This window comes from Syngnathoides biaculeatus, chromosome 9, assembly GCF_019802595.1.
Source record: "Syngnathoides biaculeatus isolate LvHL_M chromosome 9, ASM1980259v1, whole genome shotgun sequence".
NCBI lineage: Eukaryota > Metazoa > Chordata > Actinopteri > Syngnathiformes > Syngnathidae > Syngnathoides > Syngnathoides biaculeatus.
This window is the reverse complement of record NC_084648.1, coordinates 27,528,906-27,551,309: the sequence shown is the minus strand read 5'-3', so window position 1 is coordinate 27,551,309 and position 22,404 is coordinate 27,528,906. Positions and strand designations below refer to the sequence as shown.

At 44.5% G+C, this 22,404-nt stretch overlaps 1 protein-coding gene across 1 annotated transcript in view; it reads left to right on the top strand.

Moving 5' to 3' along the window:
- dlc1 (DLC1 Rho GTPase activating protein) overlaps window positions 1-22,404 on the top strand; it is a 125,085-nt gene that overhangs the window by 40,809 nt on the left and 61,872 nt on the right. The window contains exon 5 of the mRNA XM_061829165.1: window positions 2,741-2,771. Coding sequence (XP_061685149.1) covers window positions 2,741-2,771 — 31 coding nt within the window. The remainder of the gene's footprint in view (window positions 1-2,740; window positions 2,772-22,404) is intronic.

Here is a 22,404-nt window from a genome sequence, read left to right as displayed (position 1 = left end):
CTATCAACCTCTGCCTGTCCTCCGACGAACCCAGTAAGCTTAAGGTCCTTGATACTCCTGCTCTCTCTGACTGACCTCCCGGCGTACGACCTTGGAACGAACAAAGACCTTCTTTTAACTGCCTTCCTGCTTACCGAGTCGTGCATTTATGTCCACACTCGAGTTCTCGTTATGACAGATAGAGACCCTTTTTTTTTTTTTTTTTTGTGCGGCAGCAATATGCTTCAATAAAAATGATTCTTGTTTCTTGAATGAATAACTTTGGCAGGTAGATGTCTCCTGCTCCCTGAGGTTGTGGGATCTAGTTCCTTGATGTAGAACCACTATGTCCACCACAGTGACACAGGAGTCCACCTTTCAAACAAAATCTCCTCAGATTCCAGCAGCCTTTTCTAACACAAGGTCTTATAGTATTTTGCAATACCCTTTTATTATTTTCGCCTAGAAGATATTCATTCAACAAAGAAAACCCCACTGACCATAAATTTGTCTCCAAAGTTACCTAACTTGTGTTCAGCTTATCCTGGTGATTTAATAACCGAGAAGTTGACATTGGTCTCTGGGCCTCTTCCTGGGCCTATTTTGGGGTCTTTAGTTGGCAATTAACTATTAATGTAATTGTCACCAGACTCAAGTTGTACTGACTTCATGACATTTCCAGCCACATATGCAGAACCACAGTCATATGTGCCGACACTCATGTACAAATCCAGGAGGATTTACATAGAAATTGATGTACAGATTTGTAGAAAAGTGTCACCATATCTAGATCTGCCAATTATCTTGCCTGTGAGAGAAAACAATGAATGAATGAAAACAGCCATTGTATTTGCTCTCACCAGACTGTGTCACGCTTCTGTTGCTGTGCTGGTACTCATATTTACCATGTTAGAGCTCTCTTGAGTGTGGAGAAACAATAGGCCCATGGTTACTTTTTCACTTTTCTTTCTCATAGTAACCTTTGCAGCATTTTATTCAGTAAAAATGAGAAAGTTGTCTCAAATTGGGGAGAAAGGCTGTAATTCACTGTGCACTATCAATGAGGTTTGGATGCAGTTGTGTATGTTGTATTGGAGAAAAAGGGATTTATTTCTACACTCAAGTCTGTTTTGCATAGTCCCCTTCGTTATTCTGTACCCGTCACTGCATTTGGCACTCAGTGATCAACATAATGCTCAATGGAAGGGTGGACTCTCTTGCTTCTAAAGCAATCAGATGGTAACCTAAACAGCACATCTGTTCTTTTTTTATGAAGTAGTTTTTTACTTGTGGATGAGGAAACCCAGTTAGCTGATAGCAATTCAGGAGGTGTTTTTCCCAAGGCCTTTTTTGCCGAAAAGGGCCAACAACCAAGTGTGGTTTCTGACATAGGCAGCCGCCTAGGGTGGCATCCTGTGGGGCCCGACCGCCACCCCCATTGAAGATCAGCCAGAGGTGCACAATTGACACGCGGCGCATGTTCGCCAACGCTGACTTCAACACGCAGTTCATGATCTGATTTCAGGATGCCGTGTGAAAACTCACACTTTGCTGGGTTCTGTTCAAAAGTCACAGGCGGTACAGTTCCAGATCCTCTGTTAAGGTGCAGATGCTGATGCTTTAGCTTGATCTCTGTGTAGAATAGAGTTGAACTTTTTTCTTTAGGATCCTGGTTTACATTTACTCTTGTCTAGTGTAATTGAATTACTTACAAAGTCTTAATTCACATACTCAATATAGACAAGGATTTTAAAAGGATGGTTTGTCTAAAAGGACCATCTGGTGAGCTTGTGCTTAGTGCTTCCGTTGGCAACTGCCGGCTTGGTATGCAAATGTAAGTGGATTTAGTCATTTTTGCAAGTTAGTGTGAAGAGGGATCATTCAGCTGTTTCTTGAAACTGTCAAAAAAGACAAAAAGCATCCCCATTTGCACAAGGTCATTGTTGTGTCAACATGCTCTTAATTAAACCATAAAAAATGGAATGAGGTATTATTTTGTCTTATAAATATCAGAAGGATACATTAATTTTGTAGTTCCTGTACAAATGTGGCAAGTTAGACAAAGTGGACAATTGCAACAGAAAAGGTATCTTTTCTTGCTTGCCATGTCTGAGCTCTTCCAGGGGAGGGTGGATTAAAACAGGTCAGGCTGTGGGGTCAGCCAAGGAACCCCGGGTCAAAAGTCAGAGGCAAGAACGACCTCTGCATTCCAAATGACTGCTGCCCATCACACACGCAAACACACACACAGGTACACACACGCACACTCACACACAGTTAAGGACAACATGTCTGCACGACTCAATCCTTTGCCACAACAGAATGTGGATGCACGTTTTTTTTTAATCCCAAGTATGAACCATCACATTCCCAGAATGCTGATGTTACCAGACAAGTCTCTTTGGACTACCTTTGTGTGTCTTGACTCAACAATGAATCCAAGCACTGCTTCCTGTACTCGGGGTCTTAATGATGCAATAGTTGTCGAGAAGTGTCTTCAGGTCAATTGTCTTTTCTGATCATGTAGTCAGATGTTTTACAGTAACAGAAAAATATGCATATGAAGTTGTTGCTTGCATTTTTTTCAGTTATTCATTGTCCATTCTGAAGGTGTGTCAGTATTTAGCTACAGTATGTCCCTAAAACCAGTTACTTACAAAATGTGTTTTCATACTGTTGGAATTTACACTGTTTTTATCTAACAATGTTGATAGGATTGGGTTGAATCAAATCAAATGAATGTTTTTGTTCTCTTTTTCAGAGTATCCCAATTCCAGAGAGGACAAAAGCAGGTGAGTTTGTTGATACAAAGATTGCAAATGTATACCCACACTCTTTGGTGTGGTTTCTCATATGTTATAACGTGTTTTTGCTGCCTTTACTGTTGCAAAAACATAATTGTCTACAATTGTCCTGATCTGCCTCCATCCGTTGTCATGTGAGGAGCATTTGCAGTACATTTCCTGATATCATTGTTGAGTAATCAGCATGGTGCAAGAGAGAGAAGGAGGGAATGAAAGGGAACCGGATCTGGTCCAATGACTCGCTTGATGTTAGTCTTGATAAGGGCCCGGACTCATCGAGTGGACCATCTAGCCTGTCGCCTTTCTGAGATAAGATCCAGACTTGTTGTCGAGCCTGATGCCCAAAACTTTTGACCTGCATTTGTTTACCCGCAGCTGTCAAATCTCACTCAGTCACTTCCATATTTCAGTCAGCATTGAAAAAGTAGAATACAATTCTTCCCGTTTGTTCAACAACCATTCCTCCATCCATTTTCTATACTGCTTATCCTGTTCACAGTCATGGGGACCTGAGGTCTAACCAAGTTGACTTGGTAAAACGAAAAGTACATGCAGAGTACTGGCCTGTTGACCATGAAGTGAGAAGGTCCTCCAAAAATATTTTTTTTCCACCTTATAAATATTTAAGTATCAAGGCAATGATTTCAGTAAACACTTTCCTGTCATTTTTGTAATGTCTAGCTGTGTATGGGCCATCATTAGTACTAACAATACTACCTAGTAATACCTTTGTTCGTCTGTTGGAAAATGGCAATGTGATAATATTACAAAGAACCCCAAGAGTGCAATGCACATGTGCAGTCAACTGTTTAGATCACGGGTATCCAAAGTCTGGCCAATAGCATATGATAAAAAATAATAATTACATCTGGACCTCATCAAAACATTACAAAAGAGACATATGTCCACAACACTATTTGCTGAGTCACCAAAAAAACACAAAACTGAGATTCAGGCTGTCATTACTTGTTTTTTTGTGTGTGCTTCTCATTTCTTGACCTACATTGATTTTAGCATGTTTGATAGTAAAAGCTCCCACATCCCACATTTCTGTATGCGTCCTTCAGTGGACAAGCTTCGGAAATTCCTGTGCTCACTATGCACGAGACTTTCAAAATATGCGGATGTCGTACATGCCGTCAAGCATGATGATGGGTGGACTTCTCTCCGTGACATTACAGGCAAAATATTCCAAAATTATAAATTAGTGTACAAGATTGCTGGCACTCCGTCGTATCTGTATTAAATGCAGTTCCAAATTGTTAAAGAATTTGTTCCATTCCAGACTACTCGCAATCATCAAATCATATGACCTCCTGGAGATGAATGAGCTTCAGTGTCTTGTATTTTGTCAATATCTCGCAATGCTACAGGTCATCCACTTTATGAATCAACCCGAAGGAGAATACCTTTGTGTCTCCCACCTCTCTGGCTCAACTTTCTCAGCCATCAGTCTGGTGCTGTTGCACCAGGTCATCAAAACTACGGATGAACAGAGAAGTGGCTGGTGGTGGTCCGTGTTCAATAAATATCACACCATGTCCTCAGTCCTTCAACAAACATTGTTGTTGAGGTAGTGTGACTCGAGGACGAGGCTTTCATATTGCCCCCCGCTGCTGCAAAGCCTGCTGGGAGTCCTCACTTGCTATTGGTATGTCTGACCTTGTAATTACAGCCACCTGCTGTGAAAGCCTCTTGCAGAAAACGTGCAGAGGCTGTTAGCATCTCGGTTCATATGACAGCACCGAGTTGAAAGTCAAAAGTCCAAACTTTTTTTTTTAAATTGAGTTTTGCAAAAGGCACCATGCAAACTTCCAAAGGGCTGTCATTCTCTTTAATTTTACTTCATGTAAACCAATCTGGCTTCTGCAGTCCAGTTATGTAAGCATCAGTGCTGCCTCTGTGTGATGGGAAGTCGGGTATTTAGGCTGTGAGAAGTCGGTGGAGTTTTTGAGGCCTTGATTGAGCACAAAGCCGAGTGTTCATTATGGTATTTCAAAGACCCCTCTGTATCACTATTTAAGTTCCTGGGAATGACACATTTGTGACAGCTCCGACATCACACACTATGTCCTAAGGGCTCCTGTCGTGGCACCATGAGAGACTTCTCCATTCATGGTTAATTTATATCTGCATAACAACTGAGGCACTTTAATGATCTGCAAGAAGCTCAAACAGCCCCACACCCGTCATGCTCTGTCACTTAATGTTCTCCCTTCATCTGTGAGTGTGCTCAAGCGTGCAGTCCGTGTCCCATCAAAAGAAGATGTGTCTTCCAAGTTAAAAGTGAACTCCCTGTTGTTGTGGAGGTTTTCATAGGTTTACACTTGTTACATCTTTGTACAGCACTGGTGAACGTGTCACTCACATAACCTCCTTTGTATAAGGATAGCTGACTTAGTTCTGCATGTTGTTTTGTTTTCAATTTGGGCAAGGTGATAATCGTGTCAAAAATTCCTCACAGCGCAACACAGAATCAATATCATGATGCAAAAGAAGGAGATTTGCAATATGTTCAGTTTAGACTGAACACTGTTTGAATCCTGTAAGAAATTGATGCTGACCCTGGAAGTTGTAAGACAAGATACATGCAACTTTGAATCTTTGGAAAATATTACAGACAGTAACTGTACAAAATTGGGTGGTGTCATGATCCTGGCGGTCCAGCCCGGGCTGCACAGGTGCCCGTGTGGTCGCAGTGATTGGGAGGCACACACCTGCGCCTCATGCTGGCTGATTGGTCCCAGTGTATATAGGACCATAGGGACGACTGGTTTGGCGCCAGATCGTTGCGGTTCAAGCCCCATTCCAGCACTCCCGTATCTCTGATTGGATTCCCGTGTGTACCATGATCTCCGACCGACCCTGTAAGCCTGACTCCTTTAATACTCCTGCCTGCTTTGATCGATCTCCCGTGTACCGTCTCCTGCCTGCCCGCTGACCTGCTCTCTATGTCCGATGTCTTGACTATCGCTGCTGCACCTGACTGCCTGCCCGACCTTGGAATAATAAACGTTTTTCCCAAATTACCTCTGCGTCTCCCGTGTACTCCTGCATTTGAGCCCTATCTCTGTTCCGATTGGTCGTGACAGGTGTGTTGTGTGGCAGTCATTCATGTAGATCCAATTAATATGATGGTCAATACAAAAATGAGAGTCCATCATCTCCTCATAAAGCCCCTTAGATTTTTATAAGTCGGAGGAATGATTTTACTGTATGGAATTTACATATTTTTCTCCCTTGCAATGAATTGGATGAGATAAATAAACAAAAATACTGAAAATAATTCACTCATTACAACATTGAGAATGGAATGAGCGCCGACGGCTTGTGTGGTTCTGTCCCTAAATTATTTCCTCGGCAACTCTTAATTGTTACACAGGATGTTCTGTCTTGCATGTCTCATCGAAGCATAAAGAAAATTCACCGATCTATTCTGCTTCAAATTTACAATAGGTTGTTTTGTCTAATTGTTACTGCATATGCATATTTGTACATTAGAATTAAATAAATACACGGGGATGTACATTTGTCAGTGAAAATAATAAGGCCCAAGTTGAAACCTAGGATTCACACAGAGATGGCAATTATATTCTGTTTATCTCAGTAAACAGAATGTTCTTTCACATCAGATGAGCTGCTGATCGTGTGACTAACCATTTCAGCCCTAGCAAGCATCATTTGGAATCCATAAAATTGGCACTTTTCCACACCAATTTTCCCTCACTTTAGACTATCACAATGAAAACAATCGCTAGTCACACAGACAGATTTGTTCTTTGTTCAAATTCTCCCTTACTCTACTTTTCCCCTGCTGAACCCCTATAGCGACACGCCTTTTGGGGACTTTGGGGGGTGGAAAGATGAAATTAAACACCAGTAGCCAAAAGCCAAGTCCAAATTAGTTTATGACTGATATTTGTTTTTTTTTTTTTTTTTTTACTGTTCCTGCCTTTTTAGACTGCTTTATCCTACTTTTTTGCCACATACATACATAACACAAGAGTCGCTGTCTTTGTGCAAGGTCACATTCCAGGCTTTCCTCGTCAGTGTAATAGCCCCCCCCACCAAAACACGAACCCCTCCTCTTTCGCTCCCTTTGCTTCCTGTGTGGAGACTTCTACTGTACACCTTCCATTTCCACTTCAACCAGCAGCGACTACATTTGTAGATACTATCCTTACTCGCGTTAAAATCCCCAGGATCCTTTTTGTTCCTCCTCTTGCATTTGAGAGCCCTTTTGGCACTCGTCTGTGCTTCACTGGCTCTCTTTGAAGGAAACCAAGCCCGATGAGGGGGAATTTACAACAGGAAGCCTGCTTTCTCGACTGCCAGACTTTCAACTAAACCATCTCTGAAACAGTTTTGGAATTTCATTGGTTATATAGTGAGTCAATAAGTTTATTGAACAGGCAAAAATGTTAGTATAACTATGCTATAGAACCAATTGTAGTGAAAATCATTTACCTGTACTTTCAAATCCATTATGGTTGCCAGGGGTTGACCAGCATCCCTTTTAACATTGAAAATAAATAAAAGCAATAGTCAGTGATGGTGTAGTGGTCCACATGCCTGCCTTTGGTGCGGGCAGCGTGCGATTGATTCCCGCTCAGTGATGATGTCAATATCTGCCCTGCAACTGACTGGCGACCAGTTCATGGTGTAGTCCACCTTTCGTCCGAAGCTATCTGGGATAGGCTCGATAAATGGCTTAGATAATGACATGGCAATAAATAAAAGCTCCTCGGTTCCCTATCTGCAACACTCGGTTAACCAGATTTTGTACACTAATCTGACCACACCATAGTCTCCTGCATTAACAAGTTATAATTACAGTAATTGTGTACGAAAAACAAGTCCAGGCCATAAATATAAAGTAGTAGAATAAAAAATAGTGACAAAAAAAGAACACTTTCTTATACCTTTATTCCTGTAGTTTTTTTCCACATTGGAATTGGAGGGGCACAAAGTAAATCTTTGCATGCTGTTCATAATCACTGTCACGATGCGGGGCTCAAGGATGGACCGAAATGCACGACTCCAGAGACAGCAGACAGTACAGAGGAAACCTTTATTCGGTCCGAGGTCTGAGATCAGGTAGACAGTCCAAACAATCCGTAGTACCAGTACGAATGGGCTTACGAGGGTGGTCAATGAACAGGCGTGGGTCGGTGCATGGAGGTCAGAAGTCGAGAAAGCAGGAGTGCGGGAATGAGGCATGAAGAGCAACGATCTAGCAGAGTATTAGTCGTCCCCCGGGTCCTATATGTACTGGGTCTAACCAGTGTTCATGAGGCGCAGGTGTGCACCCTCAGATTAGACGGCCACACCCAGCCCTGGCTGGAATCCAGGAGCATGACAGTACCCCCCCCCTCAACGGCCGGCTCTGGACGGCCCAGGAGCATCAGGGTGAGCCGCGTGAAAGTCCCTGATGAGGGAGCGGTCCACGACGAAGCGGGAGGGGATCCAAGAGCGCTCCTCCGGGCCATATCCCTCCCAGTCCACCAGGTACTGGACCCCCCTTCCTCTGCGGCGGGAAGACAGCAACCGGCGCACAGTATACATCAACCCACCGTCGACCATGCGGGGGGCGGGGGGGACTTAAGTGGAGGAGCCAGCGACGACGTGCGATTCGGGCGAAGTCTGCTGACGTGGAACATAGGGTGCACCCTCATTGACCTGGGCAGTTTCAACGAGACGGCGACCGGGTTAATAACCTTGGAAACCGGGAACGGGCCAACGAACCCGGGAGCAAGTTTGCAGGATTCCGTCCGCAGCGGGAGATCTTTGGTGGAGAGCCACACTCGCTGTCCCACTCTGAGCTCTGGTGCGGCCCTTCTCTTGCGGTCTGCTGCGGCCTTGTAGGCACTGCTCATGCGCAGCAGTGTCCTCCGAGCTGCTTCCCAGGTCCGTTTGCAGCGTCGCACCACGGCCAGGGCTGACGGAACTGCGGAGTCTGTGACCAGTGGAGGAAACAGGGACGGAGGGTAGCCATGCACGACATGGAGTGGAGCCATACCTGTTGAAGCGGAGGGTAGAGAATTGTGGGCATACTCCACCCACTTGATGTGCTGGCTCCACGTGCTCTGGTCCCTGGATGCCAGACATCGAAGACCGGTCTCTAATTCCTGGTTAATCCTCTCAGTCTGGCCATTAGACTCTGGGTGATGACCCGATGTCTGACTTGCTGAAGCGCCGATGAGGTTGCAGAACTCCTTCCAGAAACGGGCGCTGAATTGCGGACCCCTGTCCGAAACGATGTCCTGGGGTAGGCCGTGGTAACGGACGACCTCGTCTAATACCAACTGGGCTGTCTGCTTGCCCGACGGGATCTTCGGAAGCGGCACGAAGTGGACCATCTTGGAAAAACGGTCCACTACGGACAGCACCACTGTGTTCCCTTGTGAAGGCGGCAGGCCAGTGACGAAGTCCAGCGTGATGTTTGACCACGGACGAAAGGGGATGGACAGGGGTTGCAACTCACCAACAGGCCGTAGGCGGGAAGTCTTATTGGCAGCACACACCGGGCAGGCGTTGACGAACTCCCTTACGTCCTTGCTGAGGTTAGGCCACCAGAACCTTTGTTCGACCACTGAATGTGTCTTCGCCATACCCGGGTGGCAGACCGTCTTGTTGGTATGGGCCCAGTTGATGACGTCTCCCCGCAGAGATGGGATGACGAAAAGGCGGCCCGACGGACAATCCGCGGGTGGCGGTGTCTCTCCCAGGGCCTCCTTCACCCGCGACTCGATCGCCCAGGTGAAACTGGACACGAAGCACCCCGCTGGCAGGATAGTAGCGGCGTCTGAATCCGTGCGCCCTCCCTCGTGGATCCGCGAGAGTGCATCCGGCTTGCCGTTTTTGGAGCCTGGGCGGAAAAACACCTTAAAGTGGAAGCGGGTGAAAAATAGGGCCCACCTGGCCTGACGGGCGTTCAACCTCTTCGCAGACTTCAGGTATTCAAGGTTCTTATGGTCCGTGAAGACAACGAACGGTACTTGCGAGCCCTCCAGCCAGTGCCGCCACTCCTCCAACGCGCTCTTGACCGCCAGCAGTTCCCTATCTCCCACGTCGTAGTTCCTCTCTGCCGGGGTCAACTTTCTAGACAGGAACGCGCACGGGTGAATCCTTCCATCCCTGGGACTCCTCTGCGACAAGACTGCTCCGATTCCTGAATTCGATGCATCCACCTCCACCACAAACTGGTTTTCTGGGTCCGGAATAATGAGAACGGGCGCAGTAGTGAAACTTGCCTTGAGCCTGCTGAAGGCCTCCTGGCAGGTCCCGGACCAGTCGAAGGGGGTATGTGGCAAGGTGAGCGAATGCAGAGAAGCGGCCACGGAACTGAAGTTCCTTATGAATTTCCTATAGAAATTGGCAAATCCCAAAAACCTCTGCACGTCCCTCCTGTTGGTGGGGGTAGGCCACCGCAGCACCGCGTCGACCTTCCCGGGATCCATCCGTATCTCTCCCTCAGCCAGGACGAAGCCCAGGAAGGACACGGATGCCCGATGGAACTCACACTTATCCATATTCACGTATAATTGGTGCTGCTGCAGACGCCGGAGCACCTCTCTGACTTGTTGAATGTGAGAGGTTAGGTCTGCTGAAAAGATGAGAATGTCATCCAGGTAAACAAAGACAGATCTGTTCAGGAACTCCCGAAGCACGTCGTTAATGAAGTTCTGAAAGACGGCCGGAGCGCTTGTCAGTCCAAAGGGCATCACAAGATACTCATAGTGCCCTGTGGGGGTGTTGAACGCCGTCTTCCACTCATCCCCTTCCCGAATCCGCACCAGTTGGTAAGCGCTGCGCAAGTCGAGCTTGGTGAAGATCCGGGCTCCCTGGAGGAGTTCGAATGCTGTAGAGATAAGCGGCAAAGGGTACCTGTTCTTGACTGTGATGTCGTTCAGTCCTCGGTAGTCGATGCAGGGTCGCAGCGTGGAGTCCTTCTTCTTGACAAAAAAAAACCCCGCACCAGCTGGTGAGGATGAGGGGCGAATGAGTCCGGCTGCCAGCGAGTCCTCGATGTAGTCCCTCATGGCTTGATGCTCTGGTCCGGTTAAAGAGAACAGTTTCCTTCTGGGAGGAGAGGTGCCTGGCAGGAGTTCAATTGCGCAGTCGTATGACCGATGTGGCGGCAGAGACTTTGCTTTAGATTCAGAGAAGACCTCCCATAGGTCATGGTAGCAGGAGGGCACTGCGGTCAGGTCCGGGGCGGTACTAGGTTCTGTTAGCCGAACCGGCGCGACTCGAATACCCCTGTCTCTCCGGACAGCGACACAGCGACTGAGACAGTCCTCTCCCCAAGTCTTGATCTGACCCGTGGTCCAATCTATGTGCGGATTATGTTCTCTACGTGCGTCGAAGACATGAAAGCTAATACGCTCCGAGTGAGCGTCTGGAAAGCTCATACGTAGCGTCTGAGTGCGATGTGTAACCCGACAAAGGAACTTGCCGTTGGCGGCATAGGCGTGACGAAACCGTTGCGTGGGGAAGGTTGCTGCCCCCAGGTCGTCGACCACGCGGGGATTTATCAGGTTAGCTTCCGACCCAGAATCTATGAAAGCCGTCACAGTGCATGAACGGGAGTCCGTTCCCAAGGTGAGGTGAAGAAGGGACCTCCCTGACCCCGCCGCGGTGTACCGCACACTCACCGGAGTAGAGATCCTGATGAGGCGCTGGTCCACCTTGAGGGCCAATGCGATGAGGGAGTTAAGCGAAGGCGGAAGATCCATGGCCACGAGGTGGCCACGGATCTGTGGGGACAGTCCCTCGTAAAACGCGTCATGGAGGGCTTCCTCATTCCAGCGGCTCTCGGCAGCCCGAATCCGGAACTCAATGGCGTAGTCGGACATGCGGCGACGTCCCTGGCGAATTGTCATGAGCGAGGACGCCGCCTGGCTTTCCGGAGCCGCGTACTGGAACACCTGGGTGAGCGCGCAGACGAAGCTCGGCCATGAGCGGCAGGTCTCCGAGTTACGGCTCCACTCGGCGGTGGCCCATGCCTCCGCCCTCCCTGTCATGTGGGAAATGACGAAGGCGATCCGGGAGCGGTCCGTGGGAAAAGCGGACGCTTGCACCTCAAAGTGGAGATCGCACTGCGCCAGGAAGGGCTTGACGTTACCGGAGTCGCCTGAGAACCGCTCTGGTCGAGAGAGCGGAGTGATGGTGGCACGGGGAGGCACAGGAGCGGCCGCGCTAGCTTGGGAGGCTAGCCACGGTTCCAGCTGGGTGCAGAGCTCCTGGATCTGGTGAGTCATACCCTGGAGAGCAGCCTCTTGCTCACCCAGGCGTTTGCCCTGCACTTGCAGCGCACGGCGAATGGCTTCAGAGACGGCTGGGTCCATGTTCTGGCTAGATCGTTCTGTCACGATGCGGGGCTCAAGGATGGGCCCAAATGCACGATTCCAGAGACAGCAGACAGTACAGAGGAAACCTTTATTCGGTCCGAGGTCTGAGATCAGGTAGACAGTCCAAACAATCCGTAGTACCAGTACGAATGGGCTTACGAGGGTGGTCAATGAACAGGCGTGGGTCGGTGCACGGAGGTCAGAAGTCGAGAAAGCAGGAGTGCGGGAACGAGGCATGAAGAGCAACGATCTAGCAGAGTATTAGTCGTCCCCCGGGTCCTATATGTACTGGGTCTAACCAGTGTTCATGAGGCGCAGGTGTGCACCCTCAGATTAGACGGCCACGCCCAGCCCTGGCTGGAATCCAGGAGCATGACAATCACAAAACATCATAGTATGAGAGGGTCTGTTTTACCTAAACAGCAAAGCATTTAGTGTTACATAAACTTTATGTACTTAAGTAAAGTTTGATGGCCGCAATTCTACATTTGTAGCTCCCATACAAAAAAAATTTGTTCAGCCTTCGTTAAAAGACAGGCAAATTACTCACCTTTTGTTGTCATTCAACAGCCACGGCATTTATATGAAAGGGGAAACAGGGAAGGAAAAAAATTTTTATTTGTATTTCATCTTTTATGTTCTTTATTGCAACGCTATTTATATGTCACACTTCTTTGTAGTAGGAATAGGACGACGTTAGTACCACTGCTGCACCTGACTGCCTGCACATTTTTTCACCTGCCACTCCAGTTTCCTCCCACATCCCAAGAAGATGCAACATTAATTGGACACACTAAATTGTCCCTAGGTGTGATTGTGAGTGCAACTATTGTCTGTCTGCATGTGCCCTGCGATTGGCTGCGGCAACCAGTTCAGGGTGTACCTCGCTTCCTGCCCGTTGACAGCTGGGATTGGCTACAGCACTGAGGATAAGCGGCTAAGAAAATGGATGGATGGATGGATTTACATTTAAGACAAAATTAGAAATTAATTGTCACAAAATGTTGTTGTCATTTTGGCTGTGAGCACTATGGCACCTCGTATTTACACTCGTCACTTTTATCTTGATGGGATTATCTAAAACGGCAGGATGACCAATTGGTTAGCACGTCTGCCTCACAGTTCTGAGGACCCGGGCTCAAATCTGACCTCGACTGGGTTTGCATCTTCTCATCCGACCTGTGTGGGTTCACTCTGGTTTTCTCCCGCATTCCAAAAACATGCATAAAAGGTTAAGTGAAGACTCAAAATTGCCCTTGGGTGTGAATGGTTGCTTGTTTTTGCAGTATGTTGCCTGTGATTGGCTGATGATGAGTTCAGGGTGTACACCGCCCCTCACACACAGTCAGCTGGGGTATACTCCAGCAGGAACAAACTGAGGAAGGAATGAATGATTATTATTTAACAACTAATTTGACAATGATAATAATAGTCACACAGACAGATTTGTTCTTTGTTCAAATTCTCCCTGACTCTACTTTTCCCCTGCTGAACCCCTATAGCAACATGCCTTTTGGGGACTTTGGGGGGTTGAAAGATGCAATAATAATAAGGTTGGGAGATGTATTTTTAACACTTGCTCTTACGGTGCCTCTACACTTAACTCCATTATACGGACGAGTACTGGAGCACTGACAAGGAGATGCATTATGTGAGAAATACTTGTTTTTTTTTCTCATCTGACATTGTTGGGCTGTCTGATATTTTGATTCAAGCATGATTTTTGTTGCATGGATGACTGGCAGATTATCAAACAGATAGTAGGGAGTTAGAAAGTAGGGAGTGAGGGTTTGGTTTGATTGAAGACTGTACTATCCAAGGAGCTTGGAAAAAATTCCGTCCCGTTCAGGCTCACACCCACACCCTGTATACTGTGCATACTTTAGCATACTGGCATATTTCCTTTCTTCTGTAAACATTAGAGTACAGTCCATTAGTTTTAATGATATGCACTCAGTGGATTATACACACCGTTTGAAGTCTGTGGAGGAACACCCACTGCCCTGGTTTTTATTCGCGGCCCTAATTTTCAGTTCAGATTGTTGTTAAGCAACACTTTGCTGTCCTTTAAAATTACACACGTCCAGAAAATATCCCCTTCATTATCATTACACTTAGTTCATCTACAGGTCAATTATATGGACAAAATTGATACACAAAATTGCATTTGGTCATCCCCTTGGAATAGTTAATGGAATTGTCCCTGAAATTTCAGGATATTGTTCATTCTTAAATCTTGACTGATTCTACAAGAAGGAATTAGACTCAAATGTCACTTACCCTGGCGTCCTTAAACTCTACCATCCTTAAAACATTAAATGTCATTAGAGAGGAAGACCAAGGTGTTTCCTGCATGTTTGAAGTTTGAGGGGGAAAAAAATCGCATAGAACACCATCATGGTCATCATCATCATTATATGAGCCTACTTGGCTGCCTCAAGGCCTGAACTGCACATCAGTGGAAACATGAGTTCATAAATTTATGACGATATTTTGTATTAGGACAGAACCAACTGTCCAACAGGTGAAGCTCAAAAGAGACAATTCAACAACAAATGGTTTCAGAAAAAAAGGATGTGGTTGAGTCAAAAGCCTGACCTCTAGTTGAGATGGTGTAGCATAAATTCAAGAGAGCTATCGATACCAGACATCTTGGTGAACTGCAACAGTTTTGTCAAGAGAAATGGTCCCAAATTCATCCTGATGGTGAAGCACATCTCATATGAAAAGAATAAAATAAAATGTAAAATAAGACCAAAAAAAAGTCCCTAGTTGACACAAACACAGGAAAGTTAACTGTTTATTTAGTGTAACCTCAAAGGCATGTGTTATTCACCCAGTTGTTGACTACACCGAAGGTATATTGACAACTGAAGGGCTCATCTTCAGTGGACCAACCACACAGTCGAGGCTTATTTTTAATGATTCCGAGGTATAAAACAAAAATAATATTCTATATGTGTCAGGTTCACCAATTAGACATTCATTAAACAGGACAAAAAAGGAAGCAAAGACACCAGTTCAAGTCTCGCGGAGAGAGAGGAGAGGAACTGTCTCGTTCAATTCACCACTGCACTCTCTGATTATTCTCTCCTCAGCACCTCTATTTATTTAGTTTTAAGACGCCCCTTATTTACATGGATGTTACCAAAAGGAGACGGCAAGCAAAACAGTTGGAAACAAGGTGTACATGTTTGTTCATGTGCGTGTGCATGTGTTGAAGATTACATAATATACAGTATATTATGACTGCAGGTTGCAGATTGTATAACGATTTACAACATAACTAAGTCATACCTTTCTTGAATAGCTTGCTTGAAATTTAGTGGAAACTTGCCTTTCATGGCTTGCTTGATTTTTTTTTCCCCCACAGTAATTTAGGGCATAGTCACATAGTTTAATAACATACACAGATGGAGGGCATTTCATGGGTAAAACATGATAATTTGGTTCATGTCAAATAGTTTGAAGACAAGTTGGCAGTAGCTTGGCAAAACGTGAGGCTTTGTGTAAAATGTGTCTTTTGCTGCCTGTATGTTTGCCTACCCCTGACCCTGGTCTTGTTAAAATAATACCGAAAAAGATTAATCCAAAATTATAAAAGCATATAGAGAAGTATCGTGAATTGCAAACATCGGAATACGTTATCAGTGTCAGGAAACCAGAAGGGACCATAAAGTCAATTGGCCGTGATGAGCATAGTGCAATCGGCAGTCTCGGGTACATTACCTTCACTAGCCAGACCAATTAGCAGGAGTGCTTGGTTTTCTTGCTTGAATGTGTGAGCGCTTAGTGGGGAATGCAATTGAGGATAATGTGAACAGTGCATATGACTCACCGTTACGTGCACAATAAACCCACACATTTAGTCATGGGTAGCACCATTATATAGGCAATTTATTCATATTAACATGATCTATCTTAACGCATTTTTAAAATTGAATTTGTAATGGCCTTTTTTCTTGAAGTATCAGCAGTTAATTAAAAAAACATTTATTGGTTAACATATATGTTAAAGGGCTCCTGTCCCGATATGGATTATTTTTAGTATGTTATTAATGAAAAAACATCAGCCATAATGGGCCCATGCGTTTTTTCACCACAAAACTTCATTTTGCCGTATACAGCTTTTTGTAACTCCCGCCATGAAAATCCTCTCGAGGGATTTGTTTTTCAAGAAGAAGCAGGAAGTGACGTAATGGACAGCGGCGCCCCCAAGTGGACTCGTTTGTTTCCATTGGTTTTACCTCCGGGAAGGTAGCCCATTGTTCCTTTATGTTAGCCAAAATGCCGGCTCATTGCATTGCTGGACATTGCTTGAACACTCGGGAGGATGGATTTACCCTTCATAAGTTTGCAAGAGACCCGGTTCGTTGTTAAAAATGGATTGCATGGGTGCAGAGGACGAGAGCTTTGTGGGTTCCAAATAACAGGTAGGCAGTAATGTGCCCAGGCTCGACGGTGTTCAACAAGTACTGCGGCACCCTTGACCATCCCCCTAAAAGCAGCACGGCTCGGCTCCAATCTATGCGACCATGGCGCTGAAAATCAGCCACACTGGCTGAGGCGCCGCGTTCGGCGGTCACTGCTTCTGCGAAGGCTGCGCGTCGGGCTTAGGGAATGGGGGCGGCTCTGAAGAACCCAGCCGAGAATGCCTCACTCAGCCGCGTGCACGCATAACGCACCCCGGCTCGACCTTATTGCTCAGTACTGCGGTGTCTGTGAACACCCCCCTAAAGCAGCCTCGGCTCTGTCATAAGCCACACCTGCCAGCTCATCATTTCTGCTGCGGAAGTGGATCGGACGGGGATGCGGTTTGGCCGTGATCGCATATCATCTGAATATGGCTCGAAACAATAGTGTAATATTGCCCCGAGGGCTTGAAACAATAGTGTAATATTGCCCCGGTAACTTCACTCGGTTGTGTGGTGTTGTCCTTTTCGAAAAGAGCTTCTGTGTCAGAAGGGGCGCGTTTTTCTCCCATAGTTAGGGTGCACCGCATGTTTTCATTGGCGAATGTCCGGGTGACATCACGGACGGAGGATGCAGCCAATATGGCGACCACTTGGATATTGTAGAATGACACTTCTGCAACTGCATTCACATTTATTTTTTCGTATAGACATTGAAGTGAATAATGTTACATGTATTTTTCATAACAATATCTATTTTAGAATGTTTATAGGGATGACACTTGGGCTTTAACCAATATGGTTAAGATATCCAATGTTTGTAGAGATGTTTCCCACTATTCCCTTATGCAAATTTAAAATATATTATCATTAACTGATTAGGGTTATACAAAGGGGGAAAAAAACAAACACACAAAATCAAACACGAGTCACTCGACCAGTCTTTCCAGTTCAAATCAAACGTATCTTCACGATCATGACCTCCAACAAGGCAGAAAACAAATATTGATCATATGATTGCAGAACTATTTCTTTTTAACAAAACATCACATTGAAGGACATATCTAAAACTATGAACAGTCACACTTCTCGTTTAATTCTAAATTTAAAAACGATATCTGTGAAACAAAAGAAAAATACCCCCAAAAATAGATTTGGTAGACGTTCTCAGCTTGTTTTTGATTGACATATTTGATTTTCAACCACATTTTGGCCTGCCCACATTTGGGTCGAATCTTGCATGCTGATATCAGCGAGAGAAGATGAGCGTGTTTCCTTATATTAGTTCATGTTCTTGGTTGCATCACAAATCAGTTGCCTGCCTCCACGTCATCTATTTGTACACAGTATTACCTGTGCTATAGTGGTTTAGAGACAATAACAATTAAAAATACGTGATTTTAAATATATTTGAGTATGCTTGTTTTGTAAAAAATAAAGAAATCCATTGCAGTAATGGTTCACTGTATACGAAAATAAGCCAAATGAAATATGAGGTAGTGCATGCAGACCCATTTTCATCTATACTGTATACTTATGCACTGGTTTAGTCAGCTCATTGTTGTATTCATTGGATCACTGACCTCTAAAGAGAAGTTTGAGGAGATGCCATAACATGGGCATTTGCTTTTGTGAAGTAAAATTATTTTTTTATAGTCACTAGTTGAATTGTTCCTGGATGTGTCTACTGCATAGACATATTTTTGGGATCATCCTCCAAAAAGCAGCAGCAATAATGTTGTCAACAATAGCGTGTAATTGCTGATGAGTCAGATTAAGACGCTTCACCTATTTGCAAAACTGTTTTACATTGCATGCCTCCTCGTTTTTAATAATAATACAACCACCCAGCCCCTCGAAAAAACACTTTCTGCATGCTGTGAACACACTCAAGGCATTTTCTGTGAGTGACTGACTGAGAAAGGATGATTGGCTACTTTGGTGCATTATTCAATGGTGTCAGAGTCATATTTAATACAGGCCTCATGACTTCCTTCAGAGGGCTGTTATGACTGTGAACCCATCCAAATGAATTATTGCCTCATTTATTTATATTTAAACAATAAATGGGGTCACTGATGGTGTAGTGGTACACATGCCTGCCTTTAGTGTGGGCAGCGTGGGGTCAATTCCCGCTCAGTAATGGTGTCGATATCTGCCCTGCGACTGACCAGCAACCAGTTCAGGGTGTAGTCCGTCCACCTTTCGCCCAAAGCTAGGTGGGATAGGCTCCAGCTTTCCCGCAACTGTTGTGAAGATGAGATGCTTGAATATTGTTATGACATGACAATAAATGGGTGGATAAATACTATTTTCTCAAACAAACATAAAAACGAAGCTCATCATTCATTTTTCCCGGGTCACATAAAATGAAGCGGTGGGCCAAATCGGGCCCCCCGGCCATAAGTTTGATACCTGATGCATTATATGCTAATCAAAACACAATCGAAGCACTCCCTGTGATTTCTGTAGTGTTTCATTTTTGAGAAATCCAACTAAAGTTCCTCTCCACTGACCATTTTAACCACTATTCGTGGTGAAGGCCGGTTCAGATCTGAGCTAGATTTAGAAATCTATAGCTAACTAGCATGGCTTGTCCGGGGCACAGTAAAATTTTGTACACATTTTGTAAAAATGCCTTGGATGACCAAACATACATGTTACTGGGGATGTCATAACATCCATTGGCATATATAGAAATGTTATAGATGTTATTACCACATCTCATTATCCCTGTGGTTCCCAGGACTCCATAAGAAGAATTCGAGTGAAATAAATGCTCCTTCCACAAAAGTAAAAAATACAGAAACAGTCAAGATACTCTCAAACTAACTTACTCAATCTTGGAAGAACCGATGTTCAACATGAATAAACCCCCTCTCTAGCCTTGATGCCATGCTGTACAGGTATATGTTTTAGCCTGCCAATAATGTGTAGCCAACAAAAAATGACCACAGCTGGCTAAGGTAAATGGAAACAACTGTGATGGGAGACCTTAGTTGTGCATCTAAAGCACTCAGATATTCGCCGTGACCACTGAAGCTTGATTCAAAAAGCACTTACTCACACTCACACTTAAAGTATATTCACACACACACACACGCGCACAGAGAGACACTGGAGAGAATAGAATATGAGAGTATTGCGGCACTGGCTGGATGTGTCCCAGCAGTTACCGCATTGACGGTTGCTGCAGCAGATGGGAGTGTACAGTCCAGACTGAAACAGAACAGCATCAGAGGCAGGATAAGGTAGAAACTTATGCAATTTTTTTTAAAGGCAGAGTTCTGGATATTCTAGGTAGCCGATTTATATTTTAGACAATCATACACTCAGAAGAAATCTTGAAGCAGTATCAATGTAAGCTTTTGGATGGAGCAAAAACTGAAATGATAAGCAACGAATGTCAATGAGGAAAAATAGATTGAAGTCAGTTTTGAGTTCAATCAGGCTGGTCTGTTGGCGGCGTCAGCAGCATGTCTCGCTCCATCAGGCTGCTCCTGCTGCAGAGGTCCTTCAGTGGCCACAACACACCCTCTAGCTCGACAGTCTTAGATATGATCAACAAAAACGTTTGGGAAAGCCGACTGACGGGTAAGTGAGATGAGCAACGCAATCCTTAAGTTTGACTAGTATTCATGTAATGATCTGCAATGTGTATCTGTTGGGTTCTGAATTGGTCATTGATGATGAAGTGATTCACACTTTCCAGCAGCCAGTGAGTTCAATTCCCAGAGGTGTGAATGTGAGATTAAATGGTTGTCTTTCCCTGCGTGGTGAATTATTTACTGGTGACCAAGCCAGTGTAATTCATGACTCCAGTTTCCAGTGACAGACAGATATTTCGATCCACACATTTACATACCTGGGAATTTAGGGGTATTGATTTACAAACTGTCAGCTAAAAATACAACCTACATATAAATGTCCTTTATAGTATTATGTACAATGGAAGGACTTCGATTGGGAATGGGAGATCAAAGATTATCTGAAATATCACAACAGGGCTATTGATTAGCTTGTTACAACCATGTTTCTTCAGACCTGCAGCATTCCTCTTAGCTATTGTTAATTTCATGTCATGCTTAAATGTCCTCTGTGCTCATGACAACTGGACCTTTATCCGTGTTACTGCAAGCACGGATGAGTGGTTCCTCATGCATTTCCTCTCTAACTAATGAGCCAGCCGTGCATGGTAAGGACCTGGTCCATTAGTCTGCTTTCAACTACTCTGAAGCAGTTTACGCCAACCTATGCTATAAATGCACAATCCACAGACTTGATGGGTCACCAGAGGTTGTTTTTTTTTACTCTCGGCGCTCACATACCAAGGCGTCCACACCATGCTTAGGCACGCTGAGCACACACAGTCCAAATTATTTGACTCGTATGAACACTTAATCCTGTGCTCCAGCATGCTCTGATGGGAGTAGGTGGGTCGAAGTATGGTAGCTTTAATTATGCATAGGCACATGTTGGATGTAAATGTGACAATAACCACTACCTTGCATTATGCATCCAATTGATAAAATAATACCAGAGGAAAGCTCATATAATGACAAGAATAAAGAGCTTGGTCTCAAATATACATTTTGTCACAACTTCGACATTCATTCTCTCAGATTTTTTGGTTGTTTTCAATGTTGCGGTAATACTGTTTTGAATCTTCAAATTATTTAATATAAGTCACAAGGCTGTAAAATTACAGAAATGCAGTATGATATCATAAAGGAATGATACGTTTTAAACTTAGTGAATGTGAGCAGGAAAAGGCTACATGCTCCATGCTACAGCAAATTACAAGACAGTTGTGATTCCACATTTATGTGACAAAGACTGGATTGTTTTAGACTTAATTTTTTTTTTGTTTTCTGTACAGTACAGGAAAAAATGTGGTCAAAATTAACTCTATTCAAACAAACAGCTACTTATGGATAGGTTTCCAATGACGTCACCAGAGGGATACAACTGCAATTTAGCGCAAGCTGTTTTCTCAACGGGACAAGCCGAAAGGAAAAGAAGAAGAAGAAGTGGGTTTTCTTTCTACATGGGCAGTGATCATTTAGGAGCTGCATGACAAAGCTGTAAGGAAAAATATATATAAAATGCTTAGTCTGTTTTTTTTCCCCAAAATGAGTGACTTCGATTGGCCCACAAATAATTTGGGTGCCATCATGTGACTGCCTTGTGTCATCTTATTGGGGAATTGGAGTCAAATGACGTGAGTGATCATGTTGGAATGGCCGCCATAGGGCTCTATGTTGAAGCAGAAGTCCAAAAATAGATAACACATGCACGAATGGATAAATAAAAGTAACAAGCAGCATGTCGATCATTGTTACTCAGAAAAAGTATTGATTCCTCTTCACATAAATACATAATTAAAAGTAGAAAGTTTGTTACATTCAAACAACTCCAACAAGTACAATTTATCCAAAATGTTATTTGAGCAAATGTATCGCGTGACTACCCAATTCTGGTATTAGATAGGTGTGAATATCTTCAAGAAGCATGAGTAATTTGATGTTTGACTACAACATCTTGCACGCTTCAAGTTCCCCAAAATCCTTACAGGTGAAAGAATTTGCCTTGCCCAAACCACGCCAAAAGTCAGTGCCCCTGGGCTCGACCTCTCTATTGAAGTAAACCGCACCAGGTAATAAACATCGATTTTCAAACTTTGTTCAGGATGTCGCGTCTTGTAAGCATATCTCACTGTCCCACATGAAAGACAGATTTCAAAAGTGGGTGAAACGGCGATTAGATTAAAGTAGAGCACATCAACATATGTCAGACATAGAGTAAATAACAACAAAAAAGGAATTCATTGATCAAGTGTGACAAGGGCGCGCTTGT